General features: G+C 34.5%; 1 protein-coding gene across 1 annotated transcript in view; it reads right to left on the bottom strand.

The window, feature by feature from the left end:
- The window catches only part of LOC120525719 (calpain-1 catalytic subunit-like), a 119952-nt gene that overhangs the window by 2346 nt on the left and 98791 nt on the right, over window positions 1-18815 (bottom strand). The window contains exons 16-21 of the mRNA XM_039748256.1: window positions 15716-15773; window positions 14400-14461; window positions 12936-13004; window positions 12762-12840; window positions 8626-8742; window positions 5555-5607 (exon numbers count right to left, since the gene is read on the bottom strand). Coding sequence (XP_039604190.1) covers window positions 5555-5607; window positions 8626-8742; window positions 12762-12840; window positions 12936-13004; window positions 14400-14461; window positions 15716-15773 — 438 coding nt within the window. The remainder of the gene's footprint in view (window positions 1-5554; window positions 5608-8625; window positions 8743-12761; window positions 12841-12935; window positions 13005-14399; window positions 14462-15715; window positions 15774-18815) is intronic.

The following is an 18815-nucleotide window of genomic DNA, read 5'->3' as shown; positions in this document are numbered from 1 at the left end:
AACCCACTTAAAATTTGATTGCAAAAAAGAGTGGTTGTAGTATCAATTTCAACCATGTATACTAGTTTAATTTTTGAGTGATATATTTCTGTATTTTCGTTACTTAGTTATTGATTTGAATCTGAAACTGGTCAACAAGCATTTTGCTACTGGGAGTCTTTCACCTTTACTTTAACAGGTTTCACTTGCTGACTCCAAATCTGAAAAACATTTTTATCCAGCACGTCCTGTTTTTTAGTTATGATGTTCCATGTCTTGGACAACAAGGGTGACTGGATAGTGAAGGTGGGTAACCATTTTCATAAATACTGGTAATTCCACTGAGGATGCCATTGAGATAAAAGAATTCGCCATGCGTTACTAACAGCTGTGAGTTCTTTACCTTGTCATTGTTAATTTTATTTTAAAATTATTAATTTTTAATTAGCAGAAAAAATATTAGTTACTAATTACCAGGTCTTATATGACTCTAAAGCATAATGACATAACTGAGACATGACAGTGTAGTAGGTAGAGGTTTTACTGTTAAACATTACATTGCATTTCAGGACATTTTGTTCGTTAGATTCACCATTACTTTGAAACTTTTGTCAAGGCGATGCACAGAAACGGCAAGGCTTTTCAGCATTTAAGAAATAAGTTTGGTCTCGAGAAAAGTGAAGCCAAAATTAAGGAAGGTGTTTTTGTTGTTCCTGAAATCTGTGAACTGATGCTTGATGATGAGTTCAAAAGGAAACTGAAGCTCACTGAATTAGCAGCATGGGAAGCATTCGTGTGGGTTGTCCAGAATTTTCTTGGCAGTCACAGAGCAGAGAGTAATGCTGAGCTTGTGGAGAACCTGCTGAAAGTGTATCGGCTTATGGGAGCCAGAATATCACTGAAGATGCATTTTTTACATTCTCATCTCGACTTTTTTCCACCAAATCTGGGCGATGTCAGCGATGAGTATTGCGATGAGAATAGGGAAAGAGTTCATCAAGATATAAAGGTAATGGAAAACTGATCGGGAATTCACTTCAAGCATGATGGGTGACTACTGTTGGTTCTTGCAAAGAGAGATGGATGTGCAGTACAAGCACAAATGTGAGTGCCTTCAACATTTTTGGGCACGTTGACCTCACTTTTATATTAAGGTAAATTGACATAAATATGCTTTAACATGTCTCTGGTATCGTCTTCTGGTTTGATTTCAGGATTAACACATCAAAGCAATTTTGGTGGGACATTGTCCAAACTCCAGATATCATGTTGATATATTGATATTCAAAAGTGTCAAACCGTCAGTGATGTGTATTTCAAAAACCTGAAGTGCTAGCTTAATTCCAATTTCATTTATAAAATCAGTGTAAAAAAACTTAAAGAGCTGCTCTGAAGTTCCCAGTAGCAAACAAAAAATATTTTTTGTGGACCAGTGTAATCATTCTGTAAATGAGGAGAGACAGTTGTAGAAATACAAAAGTCATATCCTGTCATTTTTACAACCTGCATAATCCAGACCAGGAGCCTCATGTATAACGCCGTGCGTAGAACTCGCACTATAACATGGCATAAGCACAAAAGCCGAAATGTGCTTATGCACAGTAAAATCCAGATGCAGGATTCTGTGCGTACTCCAACTTCCACGTTCTTCCGCTACATAAATCCTGATCAGCGTGAAAAGTAACGCTCGTGCACGTGCTTTATGTAACGCCCAAACTCCTCCCAGAATTACGCTTCTTTGAATATGCAAATGAATATAAATCACCCTTAAGATCAGCCTTCTGTGAAAAGACAATGGGAAAAGCACGGGGGAAAATATAAGAATTTCAGTGAATACCAAGTGGAGGCAAAGGAAAAACATACTATTTGTTCAAATAAACCATGGTATAATCAACAAAAGAAAGTTGATCGAGTGACATAGCGTGTTGGAGAAACTTGAAAGCTCACGTTCACAAAATCACACAGTGCCGTAAGTAAAAAAGAAGTCACATATCAAAGCCGCCGTGAAAAGGCGAGTTGTAGCCCACTGTCTGAGTGTCATATGAAAGCTTAATAGGGTACAGAGAAAAAAAAGGCACTCAGTGGGGAAAAAGCACAAAATGTAAACTTCAATCTCGACATTTCCACTTTAATCACGTAGTTTATTTTGTCATTAAAGTAGAACATCATAAACTTCATCTTAAAATCGTTTAATTAACCAGTTTCTCAAATCACATCGTAATTAAAGTAGCACGTTAAATGCTTTGTTTTGTATTTGATCTTCTATGTGCTCTATGTGTGTGAATTACTACTTGTTTCTTAAACCGGCTCTCTTCCTCCAACTGGACACAGAATCCATTACATTCGCGATATTACAGTTCTCTGAATAACTAAAATACTGAGATGTAAACGTGATATCATTTTCATGATGATAGGAGTTAAAACACATTATTAAACATGAGTTTCACGCCGCATTGATTGTGTGCGACCTTCGATGAAATAATTTATTGCAGCAGTACTCCGGGCGGCTCTAGGCTTGTGGTGGCTCCTTCGCCCGCCAATGTCAGTAAGGTAGTTTATGCACGCCGGATGACCACGTCCGTTGCAGACACTGCATAGCCGCCTCGTGCTCATGACACAAGCATTTAACTTTTGCCGGAATTTGTCGCTGCATTTTTAGCTGTGTTATTTTCTCTTTCTGTTTTATATTCAGTAATTATTGGCGTAGCCGCCACTGCAGTCCTTGCTTTTCTTTCCCCAAATACCCAATCAGAATTGGGTAGCGCCGATTCTTCAAAACGTTTAAGGGACATTGAAATATCTTCGTAGTACATGTTTAATAATTCTGTCCTTTCACGACACTCCCAGTGAAGAATACAGATTATTTAAATGAAGTTAAAGTTTTATCTGTATAATATAATAAACATATTTTGCTGCATTTCATCTTAAAAATGATATTGTCATCATATGTAAATACGCGCTTTATAAAGTGGCTCAGGTTGTGCGATATTATAACTGTAGTGCAAGGTTACAGTGGGGTGATTGTACTTATAAGTACAAACAATTCTACAAGGAGCAATTGATTGAGTGCGTTTATAGTTCTTGGGATGAAACTGTTTCTGAACTGGGAGGTCCGTACAAGAAAGGCTTTGAAACGTTTTGCCGTGTCCTTGAAGCTGTATACCGATAATTCTCTTTCTGATCAGCTGCTGCTGTGACTCAGTGAAATAAATACTCCGAGTGGTGCAGTGAGAGTAATATGGAAAAAGATGATCCGCTGTGGCAACTCCTAACGGGAGCAGTTGAAAGAAGAAGGTGCAGTGAAAGTAACAACGCTAAAGCAGTTATGGTATTTGGAATACTATGGCTATTCCCTGGACCATTATATTGTTACAAGTTAATTACAATCAGATGCGTTACACTAATAAACAATATGCGGTTAGTTTCAGTGTATTTATAAAGCCGCGTCAGGAAAATAAGGTGTAACCACACAGGAACAGTAGCACTGCTTTGATGCTGGGTGCCGCCAGTCAGCAAAACCGAGCGGAGAACTTGCGTACGACAAGGTATGAGGTACCGTGGAAAAGTGCGTGGCTTTATGCCAAGTGTAGGTTTTATACATCGCGATTTGAATGTGGAAAAGTTCTTGCGCAACATTTCTGTGCGTACGCACCGTTTATACATGAGGCCCCAGGGCCGCAGAACCCTATTTCAGCTTGCACGGGGCACAAGACAGAAAGAAAATCATGAACAGGACAACTTTTCATCGCAGTGTGAACTCGCACATACAACCACAACCAGTTTAGCATCACCATGTCTTTGGACAGTTGAAGGAAACTGGAGCACACAGAGGAAACCCACACAGACATGGGGAGAGCATGCAGACTCCACACAGGGAGAATCCAGAATATAAACCCTGATCTCCTTACTGCTAAGCAGCAGCACTACCACAGCACCACTATACCACCCCAAATACAAAAGTGAAACTCGGCATTCTTCCTGAAACAGCAGCTTAGATATAAAATCATTTAATTGCATAATAATTCTGATGATAATTGAAAATTATGACATTTCAAATGAAATGACTGTTAAGCAATACAGTAATAGCAATGTACAAAGTTGTCCAGATCCAATTATGCAATTTTCACTTCACTATAACTTAATTTTATTACTCTGAACCTGTATCCAACTGAATGGAGGACAAGTGAGACATTATATGGAAAATCAGTGAATTAATTCAATGTAAGTCCATTTTCATTTATTACAAGATATTTCAAACAATTCTTTTGTCTTGTATTGTTTTCCTGCATTGCATTAAAAGTTGCATAATTAGAACTGGACCACCCTATAAGGCCTATAAGGCACTGGGTTGTTAGTATAGCTCAAGAGTTTCCAAAGTGGTAGATAGCGACCCCCTGGGGTTGATTTGAACTTTCTAGGGGTCAATAGTTTCAATTAAAAAATTGGGGGGTCCACGACAGCAAAAATAGACCCCCTTACTACTGCTATTTGTTTGTTATTTCAAAATATCTATGATTCCAATAGGTACCTAATTAAGAAGTAACATAATTAAAAAAAAATACAACACTTTTTTGATAAAAACACATTACATACCAAACTTGCGAACGAAAAGGTAAAATGTGTCATTAAAAGAGTCACACGTAAGAATGCATGAAAATACATTTAGCATAAACATGTCTGTGCATTGTCTTATCAAATGTATCAAAGCAAGTACGAACATGAAAAACCGTTGCATGTCCACACTTGCTCACAGTGGGACGAGACGACAGATATTCGATATTAGCAGAATCTATCAGTCTTGTACGGTCATGCTTTCATAAAACACAATAAATTGGTTAGTTTGATGTGACATGTACTTATTTGTGATTTGAACTTTGAATATAATTATTTATTGAGGAGCAGTACTACAAAAAAGAAAATCGGAGGACACAGTTTATTTATTCGAGTTTGAACAAAAATCTGTTTCAAGTAAGTACATACTGTATTGGTTTTTTTTTTTATCACGGGCTGTCGAAATTGTTTGTTAATAAAAGTTTTTATTTCTTCAGATAATAATATGACTGAACCAAAAAAGAAATGCAGACAGCGCAGCATGGACTATTTGTACGTATTTTAAATTTACATATTTATTTCATAAATGTCAAAAATGTAAAAAAAACTCTGCTCATATTTTTTGCTTTAATTTTCGTTAGTGCAGGTTTCGATATTAAATGTTGCACAAGATAATGTCATATTCCATAGTCCTTTTATCTTTTTCAATTATTAATTACAAGTGATTAAAATGAAAGTTTGATATCTAGTGAAATATTTAATATCGAGTACTGTACAAATTTACTAATTTGAGTAAGTAAAGTAAATGACTAGGATTGGACGGCTTTAAAAGTTTTTGGTAAAGGGGTCTGCAGCTGAAAAAAGTTTGGGAACTCTTGGTATAGCTAATATTGGGCAGATTAGCTGTAAACTGTATTCCAACATAAAGCATAAACTATTAAGAAAGGTTACCTTGAGAAAGCTGTACTTGGATACCAAAAGGCTCTGAATTAAATCAAATCATCATAAATTAAAGCTGAATTACCTCACTTTGATGGAGAGACATGACATTTCCTCTTGAAAGGTTTTTAAATATATCTGCAAACATTTAGAGAAAAATGAATAAATACCTAATGAGCAGACATTATGGGCATGCACTCTACAGAGCTAGCACCAGTCAAGAGAGGTTCAGACACACAGATGAAAGATGCTGAAGGTACACATATGGCAAGAGATAGCAAATATTTAAAAAATTATTTTATTACCTGTCTTTGACAGGTAACGTGGCTAGTAGAATAATAAAATAGTTATTGTTAATGCAGCAAATTGAATTAAATATCTGAACCAAATTATTTTTGAAGGGTATTCATTTTCTAAAGATATTTTATTGCATTTTGATTTGTATTTTGAGATAAGATACAAGCCTAAACAATTGTGTATATAGGATTGTCTTAGGTCCTATATATAACCCATCTAATATTTATTATTGCAAGCATTATTTTTGAATGTTATAAGCAATAGTTAAAGGATGGATGCAGTTCCGTAACCATTAATAAAGTATCTATCTATCTAATACCTGTGTGTACAACATCAGAGGAACAATTTTATACTTTTAGAATAATCTGCCTTCACCTAAGATGTCTAGAATATATTAATGCTTCCTGCTGCACTTCAGTGCTCTAATGTCTTCATTTACTTTACAAACATACACATTTCATAATCTGAAGACATTTACATGATAACAGTTGGTTTGGATAGGACTACTGAGACTTCAACAAAGCATTTAATGGTATAAACTCCTTAGTTGCAGTAGTTGCTTTTCCTCATATAATATTTACTTTAAAGTGCAATTTTAAAAGTTTACATGCTGTTTTCCAACAACAACAACATTTTTATATAGCACATTATCATACAAATGATGTAGCTCAAAGTGCTACATCACATGTACATAGAAATACACATACATATACCTAGAGAATCCTTGTCATTCACATTAGATATTTATCAAGTGTCAGTACAGTATTTTATACTATCTTTATATTATATTCTTTTTCTTTTTGTCTGCATAACTCAGAATTGTTTCAAATGTACAAATCTGTACATATTTTACAAAGACTTAATGTTGTTAAGGTATATAAACTGAGAAATTATTTGTTCAAAAAAAATTCAGTCTCGACAGGCAGAGTTTTTGCTTATCAACACCAATGTATGTGTCCAAACATATTCTTAACAAATCTTTATTTTTCAGTGGATACAGATCATTTGAAGTATTTTATCTGTACTGTGACCAAGCTCTTAGTGGAAAAACATATTCAGGTATTGTACTAAACCTTGTTGCACACAGCATCCTTCTTGGTCAATCAGTGCAGCATATTAAATCAACAATCACTTCAGTTCTATTGAAAAAAGAAAATATCTGCCCATTCAGATGTCATGGTTTTCATATAAAGTTTTAGAGCGTGTACTTCGAGGTTGGCAACCTATGAATTAGTTTGTTACTTTTTTAATTCTCATTGTTGGTCTGAGGTGTGCAACTGTTGTCTGCTGTATGCCAAGTACAGTACATAGCCTATATGACTTGAGAGCTAAGTTGTTTAGCCATCTTTGTTGGTTAAGAAAATTATAATTGTTAAAAGGCAAAACTGAACATAAATAAATAAAGGGAATGTTTCCCAGTGCCCTAAATAAATCAACTATGAATTTTGGCCCTACTATTGTAAATTATTTTCCTCAATATATTTCAACCCATAAAGAACCTATATATATATCAGAAAAAGAGGCTTCCTTAACTTGATGTCCTGGATTCTCTTAAGTGGTTATACTTAGCACTCTTTGTCATGAATAAGGGCAAAGCCCCTGGTATTAATGGGATTCTGTTTGAACTTATAGTTTTGGCCTACGTTGAAAATGGCAGTAATTACATTATTATTTAAATTCTGCAAGGACTCCATATTATGTTAGAATTATAGACCCCAGACAGACTTTACATTATCAGCTAACATTTTAGTTATTCATCTTGAAAAAGGTTATTCATGAGGTAGTTAACTCGAACCATTTAATCTCAAATGTTCCCAGATAATTTACGCAGATTGATTGTTATTATTGAGTCTGCACCTAATTTTGATTTTACTGCTGCACTTTCATCTTTAAATATAGGGATAGCTTTTGGCTGGCTTAATTGCAATTACTATGTCTATCAGTGCTGGTTGAAACCCATGTGGAGCAGTAGGCGAGTTTCAGCCATGTTGCAAAAAAATAAATACATAAATAAATGCACGAACTGTAAATGTAAAAATACAGTTACCTTCATTTAATACAATAAACCAAAGTAATATCAAACAGATGCTTAGAGACAAATGCACAATTAAATGTATGCGAGTGTACGAATTAATTAAAGACCACAATTATCTCTGGAGTTATGTACATTATACATTATGTCACTTAAACATAACACAGTAACTGCAAAGCTTTCATAACTGTTATTTAACAAAACAACCGTATGGATGATGAATATTTAAAAACACTATTCTAGCACCTAGTTATGTTCACAATGTCAGGTAATTTTAGCTGATAAGATAAAACAAATACATTTCAAATAATTAAAAAGCACATCAGCGGGTTTAGTTTTTTACTAGTGTTCACACTCTCCGTGGTTTTGTTGTTTGTTTTGTTTTATAAAATCCTTTGAAACAATAGCAAATACACAGAAGAAACTGCATGAATATAAATGTTAATATTAACTATTTTGTTATACAGTACATTATAGAGATTGCAAAGTACAGGTATTTTTGAATAATACTAAAGAATTATTACATTCTTTATGTCAAAAAAATAAGGAAAAACTATTTGTAATTTGATTGTCATGAGACTTTAAAATATGAAGATGAAGTAGAATGTGCAAAACTAAAGATTAACACTAAACTGATAATTTCTTTCATGATTTTTTTAACAATACCTAAAAAGTTTTATGGGTGGATTAAAAAAAAATTTAATCATATATTCTATTGTCAAATTATAAAAGGGTTGCTAATAACTCCAAACCAAGATTTTTTCACGACAGAGGAAAAATATTCTTTTGTATAGAATAACATTTTTTTTTCTTTTTGTCAAACTTACCAGCCATGCACTCTAGACGAAGCATAAGGGAAATAAAGTTTCCCAATGCAATCTTGTCATCTGGATTTCCATATCTTAAGGAAATGAGGATTAGTAGTTCGTTGCTTATTTTGATCCCTAAATGGACGAACATACTTTTAGTGAGAATATCAGAAGGTAGCATAGCAAATTAAACTATTATTAGGAAATGATACATTATATGTGATCAGCAAAATCCAACTGAATGAATTTCTGTGCTATCAGAGTCTAAAATAGCTTTGTTCAACACCTCAATACTAGGTACATTTGTAGGGAGCTATGCAAAAAAATATCAGATATTAGAAAAATAAAACTACTAAAAACACAATTTTACAAAAGCAGTCCCATAATTTGAGGAAAATTAATACATATATGTTCTTATGATAACATTCCTCACCTATTTAGCATTTAATTTTTAAATTCCTGTTGTTAGTTTTCTACGCATCTTGAATCTACTTTAAGATTTACCATAAGATACCATGTTCATAAACAGGTTGGATCATGTCATTAGGGCATATCTTGAATCTATAGTGGTCTCGGTGATAAGATATATCTTTCATATAGTTAGTGTGAGTGTCCCTGACTTTTTAGAGAGGTCTCTGCAAACTAAGAAGGCAACATCTGTGGAAGTGGCCGAAGAAAAAGTATGGATGTGGAATGATTTTAACAAGGTTGTTGAGAATATAAAATTATTTGAGTTTTCAATTTTTGTTTGTGTTTTGCTCACAAAGTGTAGGTTAACTATTGTACAAATCTTTTAGGACTGATGATTGATATATTGATATACACTGCTCACAAAAATTAAAGGAACACTTTTTTTATTGGGCCTGGCATGAAATCAATTAAACCTGTCTGATAATTTTCTGGTTGGTTAAGCAGCTGAGGTCATTGTTAATCACTTTCAGCTGTATTGGTGTTCATGGACTTAACGACAGGTGCACTAAAGTGGCAACAATTAGAAAACCCTCAAAACAGGACTGGTTTTACATGTGGAGGTCATTTCAAGTTTCTCCCTCTTGATCTTTTTTTGCTGGTATTCTACTCGTGCTAGTTTTGGCTTGAGTAATTATCTCTACTGGCAGTATGAGGTGATTCCTTAACCCTACAGAAGTTGCACAGGTTGTCCAACTTCTCCAGGATAGCACATCCACACGTGCTGCAGCAAGAAGGTTTAATGTGTCTCCCAGCACAATCTCCAGAACATGGAGGAGATTTCAGGAGACTGGCTGTTATTCTCGGAGAGCTGGACAGGGCCGTAGAAGGTCCTCAACCCATCAGCAGGACCGATACCTGCTCCTTTGTGCAAGGCGGAACAGGCTGAGCACTGCTCGTGCCCTACAGAATGACCTCCAGAGGGCCACTGGTGTGAATGTCTCTACCCAAACAATCAGGAACAGACTTCATGAAGATGGCCTGAGGGCCCGACGTCCTGTAGTGGGCCCTGTGCTCACTGCCCAGCACCATGGAGCTCGACTGGCATTTGCTCAAGAACACCAGAATTGGCAAGTCCGCCACTGGCCCTGTACTTTTACAGACGAGAGCAGGTTCACCCTGAGCAGCTGTGATAGACGTGAAAGAGTCTGGAGAAGACAAGGAGAACGATATGCTGCCTGCAACGTCGTTCAACATGACAGGTTTGGTGGTGGGTCAGTGATGGTCTGGGGAGGCATATCCATGGAGGGACGCACAGACATCTACTGCGTAGGAAATGGTGCTCTGACTGCCATAAGGTATCGAGATGAAATCCTTGAACCCATTGTCAGACCCTACGCTGGTGCAGTAGGTCCTGGTTTCCTCCTAATGCACGACAATGCCCGGCCTCATGTGGCAAGAGTATGCAGGCAGTACCTGGAGGATGAAGGAATTGAAACAATTGAATGGCCTTCACGATCCCCTGACTTAAACCCAATAGAACATCTGTGGGACATTATGTTTCGGTCCATTAGGCGCCAGGTTGCTCCTCAGACTGTACAACAGCTCAGGGATGCCCTCATACAGATCTGGGAGGAAATGCCACAAGACACCATCCGTCGTCTCATTAGGAGCATGCCCGACGTTATCAAGCATGCATACAAGCTTGGGGGGGCCACACAAGATACTGAAAAGCATTTTGAGTAGCAGAAATTAAGTTTTTGAAAAAATTGACTAGCCTGCCACATCTTCATTTCCCTCTGATTTTAGGGTGTCTACACAATTGAGCCCTCTGTAGGCAGAAAACTTTTATTTCCATTAAAAGACTTGGCATCCTTTTGTTCCTAAGACATTGCCCTGTCGTTATTTGTATAGATATCCAACTTCATATTGAGATCTGATGTATCTAATGTGTTTCTTTTTAAGTGTTCCTTTAATTTTTGTGAGCAGTATATATTGACATTGATAATAACATACTTTATCCACAAATGTCACTATTTGGAAGGACCATTCAGACACAAATAATTTCTCATAATTTTGAGTTCTACCTTTGAGGGTGAGCTCTTTTTATATTTAAAAAAAAAAAAACTGCAATTATTTTTGTCTTAGTTAACTGATCAAAACAGTGGATTGGTGACATGCGGCACATGTTGAAAACAAAAGTGTGTGAGTGAAGGTTTTCATTGTGGCCAGTCTTCTAATTATAGGCTATTTATTTTGCCTAATTTAAATCATTAATTATAATTTGTGTTTCTCAGTTTTGGAATCATACTGGGGATACTGAAAAAGCTGACAGTATGATGTTTTTTATCATATATTTGGCCTGAGTTTTATTTAAGAATGTTACTTTATAGAACTTTTATTAGTCTTTTTGATGTGCCTGTTATGCTCTGTCTAAATAATTTTTAAATTCTGGGTTAAATTTCAATGAATCATTGCAGCAGAACAGCTGCATATTCTTTGTTAACTGTGCCCAAGCCTCTTAAATACAAAAAGACTGCAGTTAAGAATAAGTATAAAAATAAAATACTAGTGCATTCACTCAGAGTAAATTCACCAATACAGACTAATACAGACTAATGCAGACTAAATGCAGCCAGGAATTAAAGGAATACTCCACCAAAAATGATATATATATATTTTAATATGTTACCCCATGTGTCTTGTAGTGGTTACCAAGAAAAAAAAAATAATTTCATGGCCTTATGGAGAACAGAGATAAACTTTACAATAGAATTAGAGTCTATCTGCTGACCGACACTGACCGCAGCAAATAATATCAAAAATGTCCACAAGGAAAAAAAAAAGCGGGGAAGAGCTCTTCATTTCAAAAGGTCAATCCCATGTAAACTGCATTTCCTGTTTATGCCTGGTACTGATTTCTCTAGAAACATTTATTTAACAATATTTACAAAAATTGTATGCATTTTTGCACATTGTGAACACATGCCTAGCTAACACTGAGATTAAGAATTTTTGCTTAGTCGTCACCATGAAACACATGGGGTAAGTGGCACATAAAAAGGTATCATTGGGTGGAGCATTCTTTTGGCCTCCTATTAAAACCCAATAGGAATGATCAAAATCTTTGATTTTGGTCTTTTAAATCATTTTTACAATTTTTCTTTTTACAGTTTAAAAACATTACAGAAAATAGTTCTTGCTATTTAGGACAATGAAAAGAGGACAACAATAAGATAATTCTGTCATTTGTATTTATTTATGTATGATTACATATATGATAGGCAGTTCAGCTTGACCTCTTTCCTATCTCTATTTAATCTAAAATATAGCAAAAGGATGATAACATTGACTATTAAATTTTTAAGTTTTAATCACTCTGTAGGCTGCACGTAAGATTTAAAACTTCAAAATTTCTCTTTTGACTTGCAAAACTGTTTATATATTTTTGATTAACTTAACTAACACTTATGGTACAGAATAATGAGCAAAAACCTCTCATTCTTATTATGTTTTGATTGATGGGTTCTTATCTTTAAAATAATCAGTTCTGTTAAGTTACTCTTGAACATATTGCATAAATATAGAGTGATTCCTTGTCTAAGGTTATGGTAGCATTCCTACAGCAATCCCAGCAGCTATCAAATTTTTAATAATCCTTGTGTGAAATAATTTAGTTTAATTACTAGATTATCAGGTCGAAGTGTATTGTGTTTATTTTAAACCATCATTTCATATTATGTTACCTGTACTCTGGATTGCATGCCGCAGTTCAGACAAAGACAGAAACCCAGTAAGGGTTATGTCTTTTTCATTGAAGATATTCTGCAGAAATAATGACAAGAAAATTATTTTACTGTAAAGCAGCATCTAAAAATTAGTAAAAGTTACAAAAGGCTCACATGATCAATGCTACTTACTTGTAATATGATGAGTCGCTTCCACAGACATTTAAATTCATACAAATTTAATCTACCAGTACTACTATGCTGAAATTGTAGTTAAGGATTTATGCTTTAATTGAGCTGAAAAACTGGAAGAAAGAATATAAAAGCTTAATAAACAAATTAATCATAGACTTCATTATTGGTCCTTAAATCATTAGATTGAGGTTCCTCTTTGAAGATATTCTTTGGGACAGAGCTTGAAGGTTTTGACAGAGGTGGCCATTGGTGTATATGTGGGGATGAAATAGTCTGAGAATTTTTTTTTTTTGTATAGAAATGGGAGAGCTATGTGGGGGCTTCGATATTTTTAAGAGTGACTTTAGGTTCATAATCACTGGGTATTGCTCCACCCCTGTGCCCACATAACCTCATATGAGAGCCATATCCCATTCACATACCAGTGGAAATCTCCAGTCAATAGATGGATCTTCACTGTTAGGGACAGGGATATAGCAATTAGGTATTTCAGTGTGGAGAAGCAGTTACCAAAAAGAGGCAATAAACCTTGTCAAGCAAGGAATAGCTTGGATGGAGCATGGAGAGATGCTTTGGTGGTTGTGTTAGGGGTGTTGATAGTTGGCTCATAGCATTAGCCACAAACTCTAAAGGTTAGCATGTGGCAACTACAGTACATTGGAAAGCTTAGGAGTCAGGTTTCCAATTTAAATAAATGGTCATAAAGGACTGGTTGAAGGTCAATTCTCCTCCTGCCTAATCACTAGAAAGCAACACACATTAGCTAATTTAATGGAATGGAACTATGCTACTGTGGTGGGTTGGCACCCTGCCCAGGATTGGTTCCTGCCTTGTGCTCTGTGTTGGCTTGGATAGGCTCCAGCAGACTCCCGTGACCCAGTGTTCGGATTCAGCGGGGTGGAAGATGGATGTATGGATGGAACTATGCTACTACTTTACAAGAAAAGATAGCAAAGAAATAGCTGCCAGAAAGACCCATTTGTTTAAGGGCTACTGAGGGCTCAATGGTATGGAGACGCCAGTATCTTAGTCCTGTCTGCCTATAGCACAGGTAGGGCTACCTTTCAATCCAGAAGTAGTTCTGGGGCTTGCAGAAAAGAGACTCATGTTGTAAGGTGAATCAGAGGCAACACTAAATATGGATTAGTGATTAGAGCAAAAAAAACACTTGCAAGGATAGAGAGAGAGAGAGAGAGAGGAGGTGGAGGTGGGGGATTAGTGGTGTTGGGTGATACTTGCTCCCAAGGAGCAGAAATATGCAGATATACCTGTCATAAAATAATGGAGGGTTTAATTTGATTCTGTATTTGCAATAATACTACATTTATTGATTCTATTTTTAGGTCAAAAAGTAATTTCATATTATTTTGTTAAATGATGAATTGAAACCAATACAAAATTAAAAAAAATAAAATTACAAAAAATATCACATATTGTATTTGAGTATTCAGTGAAGGATACATCCATAACAGCTATCATACTTTTACAAGTATCAAAACTGAAACCACCTGTTGAAGTTTTCCCTGAAAAAGATATAAAAATTTAATATACCACACCATATTTGTTCGCTTGAAATAAGTTAACATCCAGCACATTAATGTTTTGTTCAGCGCATTATTGTGTTATGAGGCATTCTATGTTCTTTTACATTTTATGTTTAGTTTATTACCAGCTGTTTGTTGTGCTTGATTTGTCCACTAGATTCTCATAGCTAATTTTGGTATAATTAAAAGGAGTTATTCAATATTTCACATTTCCTAATCCTTGATGTATTCTCAGTTCGTATTCTTAGTGGTTTATTGTTATTTTAAGGTAGTGGTTCACCAGTTTTTTAAAGTCAGCTAAATTTGACACCATGTTATTTTTTTCAAAACAATGAATTGGTATTTTGGTGAAGGCATTTATAAATAAATGCTCAAATCTAATCAAATTGCATTTGTTACAAATTAAACATACAGTACAATATGTAGTTGCTAATCTCCAATTACTGTGCATTTAAAGGACAATAACAGTATTAAATAACTTTAAGTATTAATAAAAGATATTAACAAAAATATAAACTATTTGATAAATAATGAATAATTAAATAAATAACTTCATAACTTAAATAACCAAATGTAAGAGGGTTAACAATAGGGCATCATGTAGTTCTAGAAACTTTCCTTAATTAAAATGCAGATGGACTCTAGAAAAAAAGCTTCTCCTCAGTCTGATTGAACTGGGAGCACAAAAAAGAGGTTGTTGTTGAGATTTCTGGCATCACTGATAATTATTTTTGCCCTGGTCCACCATCATTTAGTGTAAATTAGGGAGTGTACACCTAGTGATGCACTGCAGTCAGGCTGTGTGCTTTTTCCAAACCAAGCAATAATATCTTCTGTCAGAATACTGTCGATAGTGAATGTGTAGAAGTTCTTTAGTAATTCGGAAGACGGCCTGAAATCCCTAAGGATTCTGAGGAGGTAAAGATGTTGTTGTGCCTTCTTCACCAAGGTGTTGATATGTTTAGACCAAGTCACAGATATTTGAAGGGTTATGGTTATGGAAGTTTTATGATGCTGTCTACATATGATTTGTGGATCTGAAAAACTTATGTTTCCTTGTGGTATCCTGTATACTTGTACTTGTACTGACTGCCACCTGACAATAATTTAATTTCTTGAAAAATATATTTAATTCTTGATTAATGTATGCAGCAATACCAAAATGTTTTCTGTTCCCTCTTGAGTTTTCAAAGATAGCTTCTTGGTAGCACTAGTTCATAAAATAAATCTTACCTTTGAGGAATACATCATTAAGCAGGGACTGTAAATGAACTGCATCTATTTCTTCATCCTTAAAAATTACATTTAAATGTTAATTTTACTTATGTGTTATAACATTTGGTTAATGATTTTTAACCTTTTCTAAATAATCAAAATATGTTTAGTGCAGTAATTCCATAGAGGTTCTTTAGTATCTGAGTGAACATGTATGTAACTGTATAAGTTCAAAGAATATATTTAACTATACTTTTTGCAAACTTTCTAATTTCAAAAATATTAACATAGTGACTAAGAAGTCCGAATTTTTCACTTTTAGAGTTGCATTCACAATGAACGAGTAACAAGATGAAAAGCCTAAAATTGTGTTGTAATAATATGTTAACAACATGCCATGCACAAGTCACTCTGACAGGAATTTCATTCAAGAAAAGTGTATACAGCTCTTTGCAAACACCAAAAAATATTATTTTCAATAGCAAATGTTAAAATACAACCTATGGCAATATAAATGGTATAACATGACACAAATAGAATTGAGGTTTCTTATTTCTGTAATAAAAATGTGTTATAAAAACAAATACTGCCAACTTTTTTACTCTGCACAAAACAAATTGAGATCTTGTTTTGCAGCCTTCTGTTTTCATCTACAAAGAAATATTCTCATGCCTCTAACTTTCCCAACCATTTATGCCTGACTCCTGTTTTTTGCTAAGCAGGCAAGAATGTCCTTCTCTTTCTACATCATATGCACAATATCATCAAATAAAATGGAGACTCAAAAAAAGTTAAAAAACGGATATTATTAGTAAGGTTAATGAAAAAGTCTGAATTAGTGTGATTTTCCCTAATTCAGGGTGTTCATAAGTTATATACTGATTTACTTCATGAGCTAGTAGTACATAATAAACAAAATATGGTTGCATCAATCATTTGAAATATTAAAATGTGCTTCAATCTAAATGTTTAAAGTCTAGATATTCTCAGTAGTAATAGAAGACATCAAAAATGACTTCATATTTGTAATCATTGACCCTGAAACACTGAAAAACAATACTCTGCATACTTATGCTTGAAATTTGTCATTGTTAACCTTTTTGGACTGACATTTGAGTATGAGTAACTTTGAACCCTTGTATCCAATTAGAGAGTAAACCTGAAGAGTCAGTTGCTGTGGCATGTACAATTTCAAGTCGCAATGATAATTTCTTCTGCAGACACCTGTTGGTTTACACTTTATTATAAGGGTGTAATTTCCTGCATAGAATATGGCCTAAAAATGAGGGTTTTCGAGTTTAATTGGCAAAAAATAACAGGGAATCCCAAAACACTTGACGACTTGTATAACTAGACTTCAAAACATGTGGTATACCTCAATTTTACTACTGGGCAGCAAACATACATACTATAAAAACCTGGACTTGGACACAAATAGATGAACATATACAGGCTTGGCCTACAATAGAAATAAAATCCTGCAGTACCTCTTTATATTCCTTGCTTTGTGCCCCAATAAATGCAAATTATTGCCAATATACTAATAACCCAATTGTGCTTCACTCACTTAGAATATGGAACCAATGTAGGAAGCATTTTAAGATAGAGAATCTTTTACCGGTGACACCTCTGTATGAGAACCACCTTTTTCAACCCTTGTAAACATATGCAGTTTTTAATGTCTGGAAAACATTTGGGATTAAATCACTTAGAGATCTGTACATAGACAACGTCTTTGCATCCTATGAACAATTACATTCCAAATGTAACTTTCCAGCAACACATTTCTTTCACTATCTTCAAATTAGAAACTTTGTTAAACAGAACCTGACCAATTTTCCTCACCTCCCACCTCCCTCTATGCTGGAAAATATATTGATCAGTTTCAAGGACTCAGACAGCAATTATGCAATATATAAAACCATTTTGCAGTCCCTCCCTTTCAAAGATCCAAGAGGACAGTGGGAAAAGGATCTCTCACTCAACATCTCAGAAAAGGAGTGGAAGGTAGTAATGCAGAGAATTCACTCAAGCTCCATATGCGCAAAGCATACAATTATTCAACTCAAAATTATATATCAAGCACATCTGTCTCACTTTAAATTGTCCAAAATGTTTCCAGGGCAAGATCCAACCTGTGAACGCTGCAATCAAGTTCCAGCCTCACTGGGTCACATGTTTTGGGCCTGCACCAAATTAACATCATTCTGGACCAACATTTTTAAATGCCTTTTAGACAGCCTTGGTGTCACAATCCCTCTTAATCCACTAACAGCTGTGTTTGGTGTACTTCCAGATGGGTTTAAAGTGGAGAAAATTTTTTTTTTAATTTTGGATTTTTAAAGGCAAACTGTGATTGCCTTTACTACACTATTGACACATAGACTTATCTTGCTCAGTTTGAAAAATCCTAACTCTCCCATTCTAAGTCAGTGGTTAACTAATGTTATATTTTATTTGAAATTGGAAAAAATAAAATTCTCACTTAGAGGGCCTGTGCAGAAATTTTTTTAAAACCTGGCAGGATCTAATTAATAACATTTTAGAATAAGCTTTTAAAGCACTGAGGAAGCAGATTCTCTCCCCCATTTTCTTTTTTTTTCTTTTTCTTCTCCATTTATCTATATTCACTTATTAATTTATCTGTTTACTTATTTTTACTAGGTTTAAGTTTTATTCTGCTGCCCATGCTCCCTTTCTCATGGGTGGGGGTTGATTTGTTGTCAATCCTATTCTTGTAAAATTGATCTATTTGTATGGAATGTTGTGTGATTTCAATAAAATCAATAAAATAAAAAAAGTAAAAAAAATGTGGTATACCTTATGTGTTTTTTTTGTTTGTTTGTTTTATTTTTTTAAAGGTGTGTCAGACAATGAAAAACTTGAGCGATTTCAAAGTGTACATAAGAAACTTATGAACACAATGACTGAATTTTAGAAAAGGCCTAATCGCTTTAATTGTATTTTTATAGGTAAACTCTTTTGTATGTATGTATGTATATATGTATATATATATATATATGTATGTATATATGTATATATATATATATGTATGTATATATATATATATATATGTATGTATATATATATATATATATATATATATATATATATATAT

This window comes from Polypterus senegalus, chromosome 3 (genome assembly GCF_016835505.1).
Source record: "Polypterus senegalus isolate Bchr_013 chromosome 3, ASM1683550v1, whole genome shotgun sequence".
NCBI classification, from domain to species: domain Eukaryota; kingdom Metazoa; phylum Chordata; class Cladistia; order Polypteriformes; family Polypteridae; genus Polypterus; species Polypterus senegalus.
This window is presented reverse-complemented; position numbering and strand designations above follow the sequence as displayed.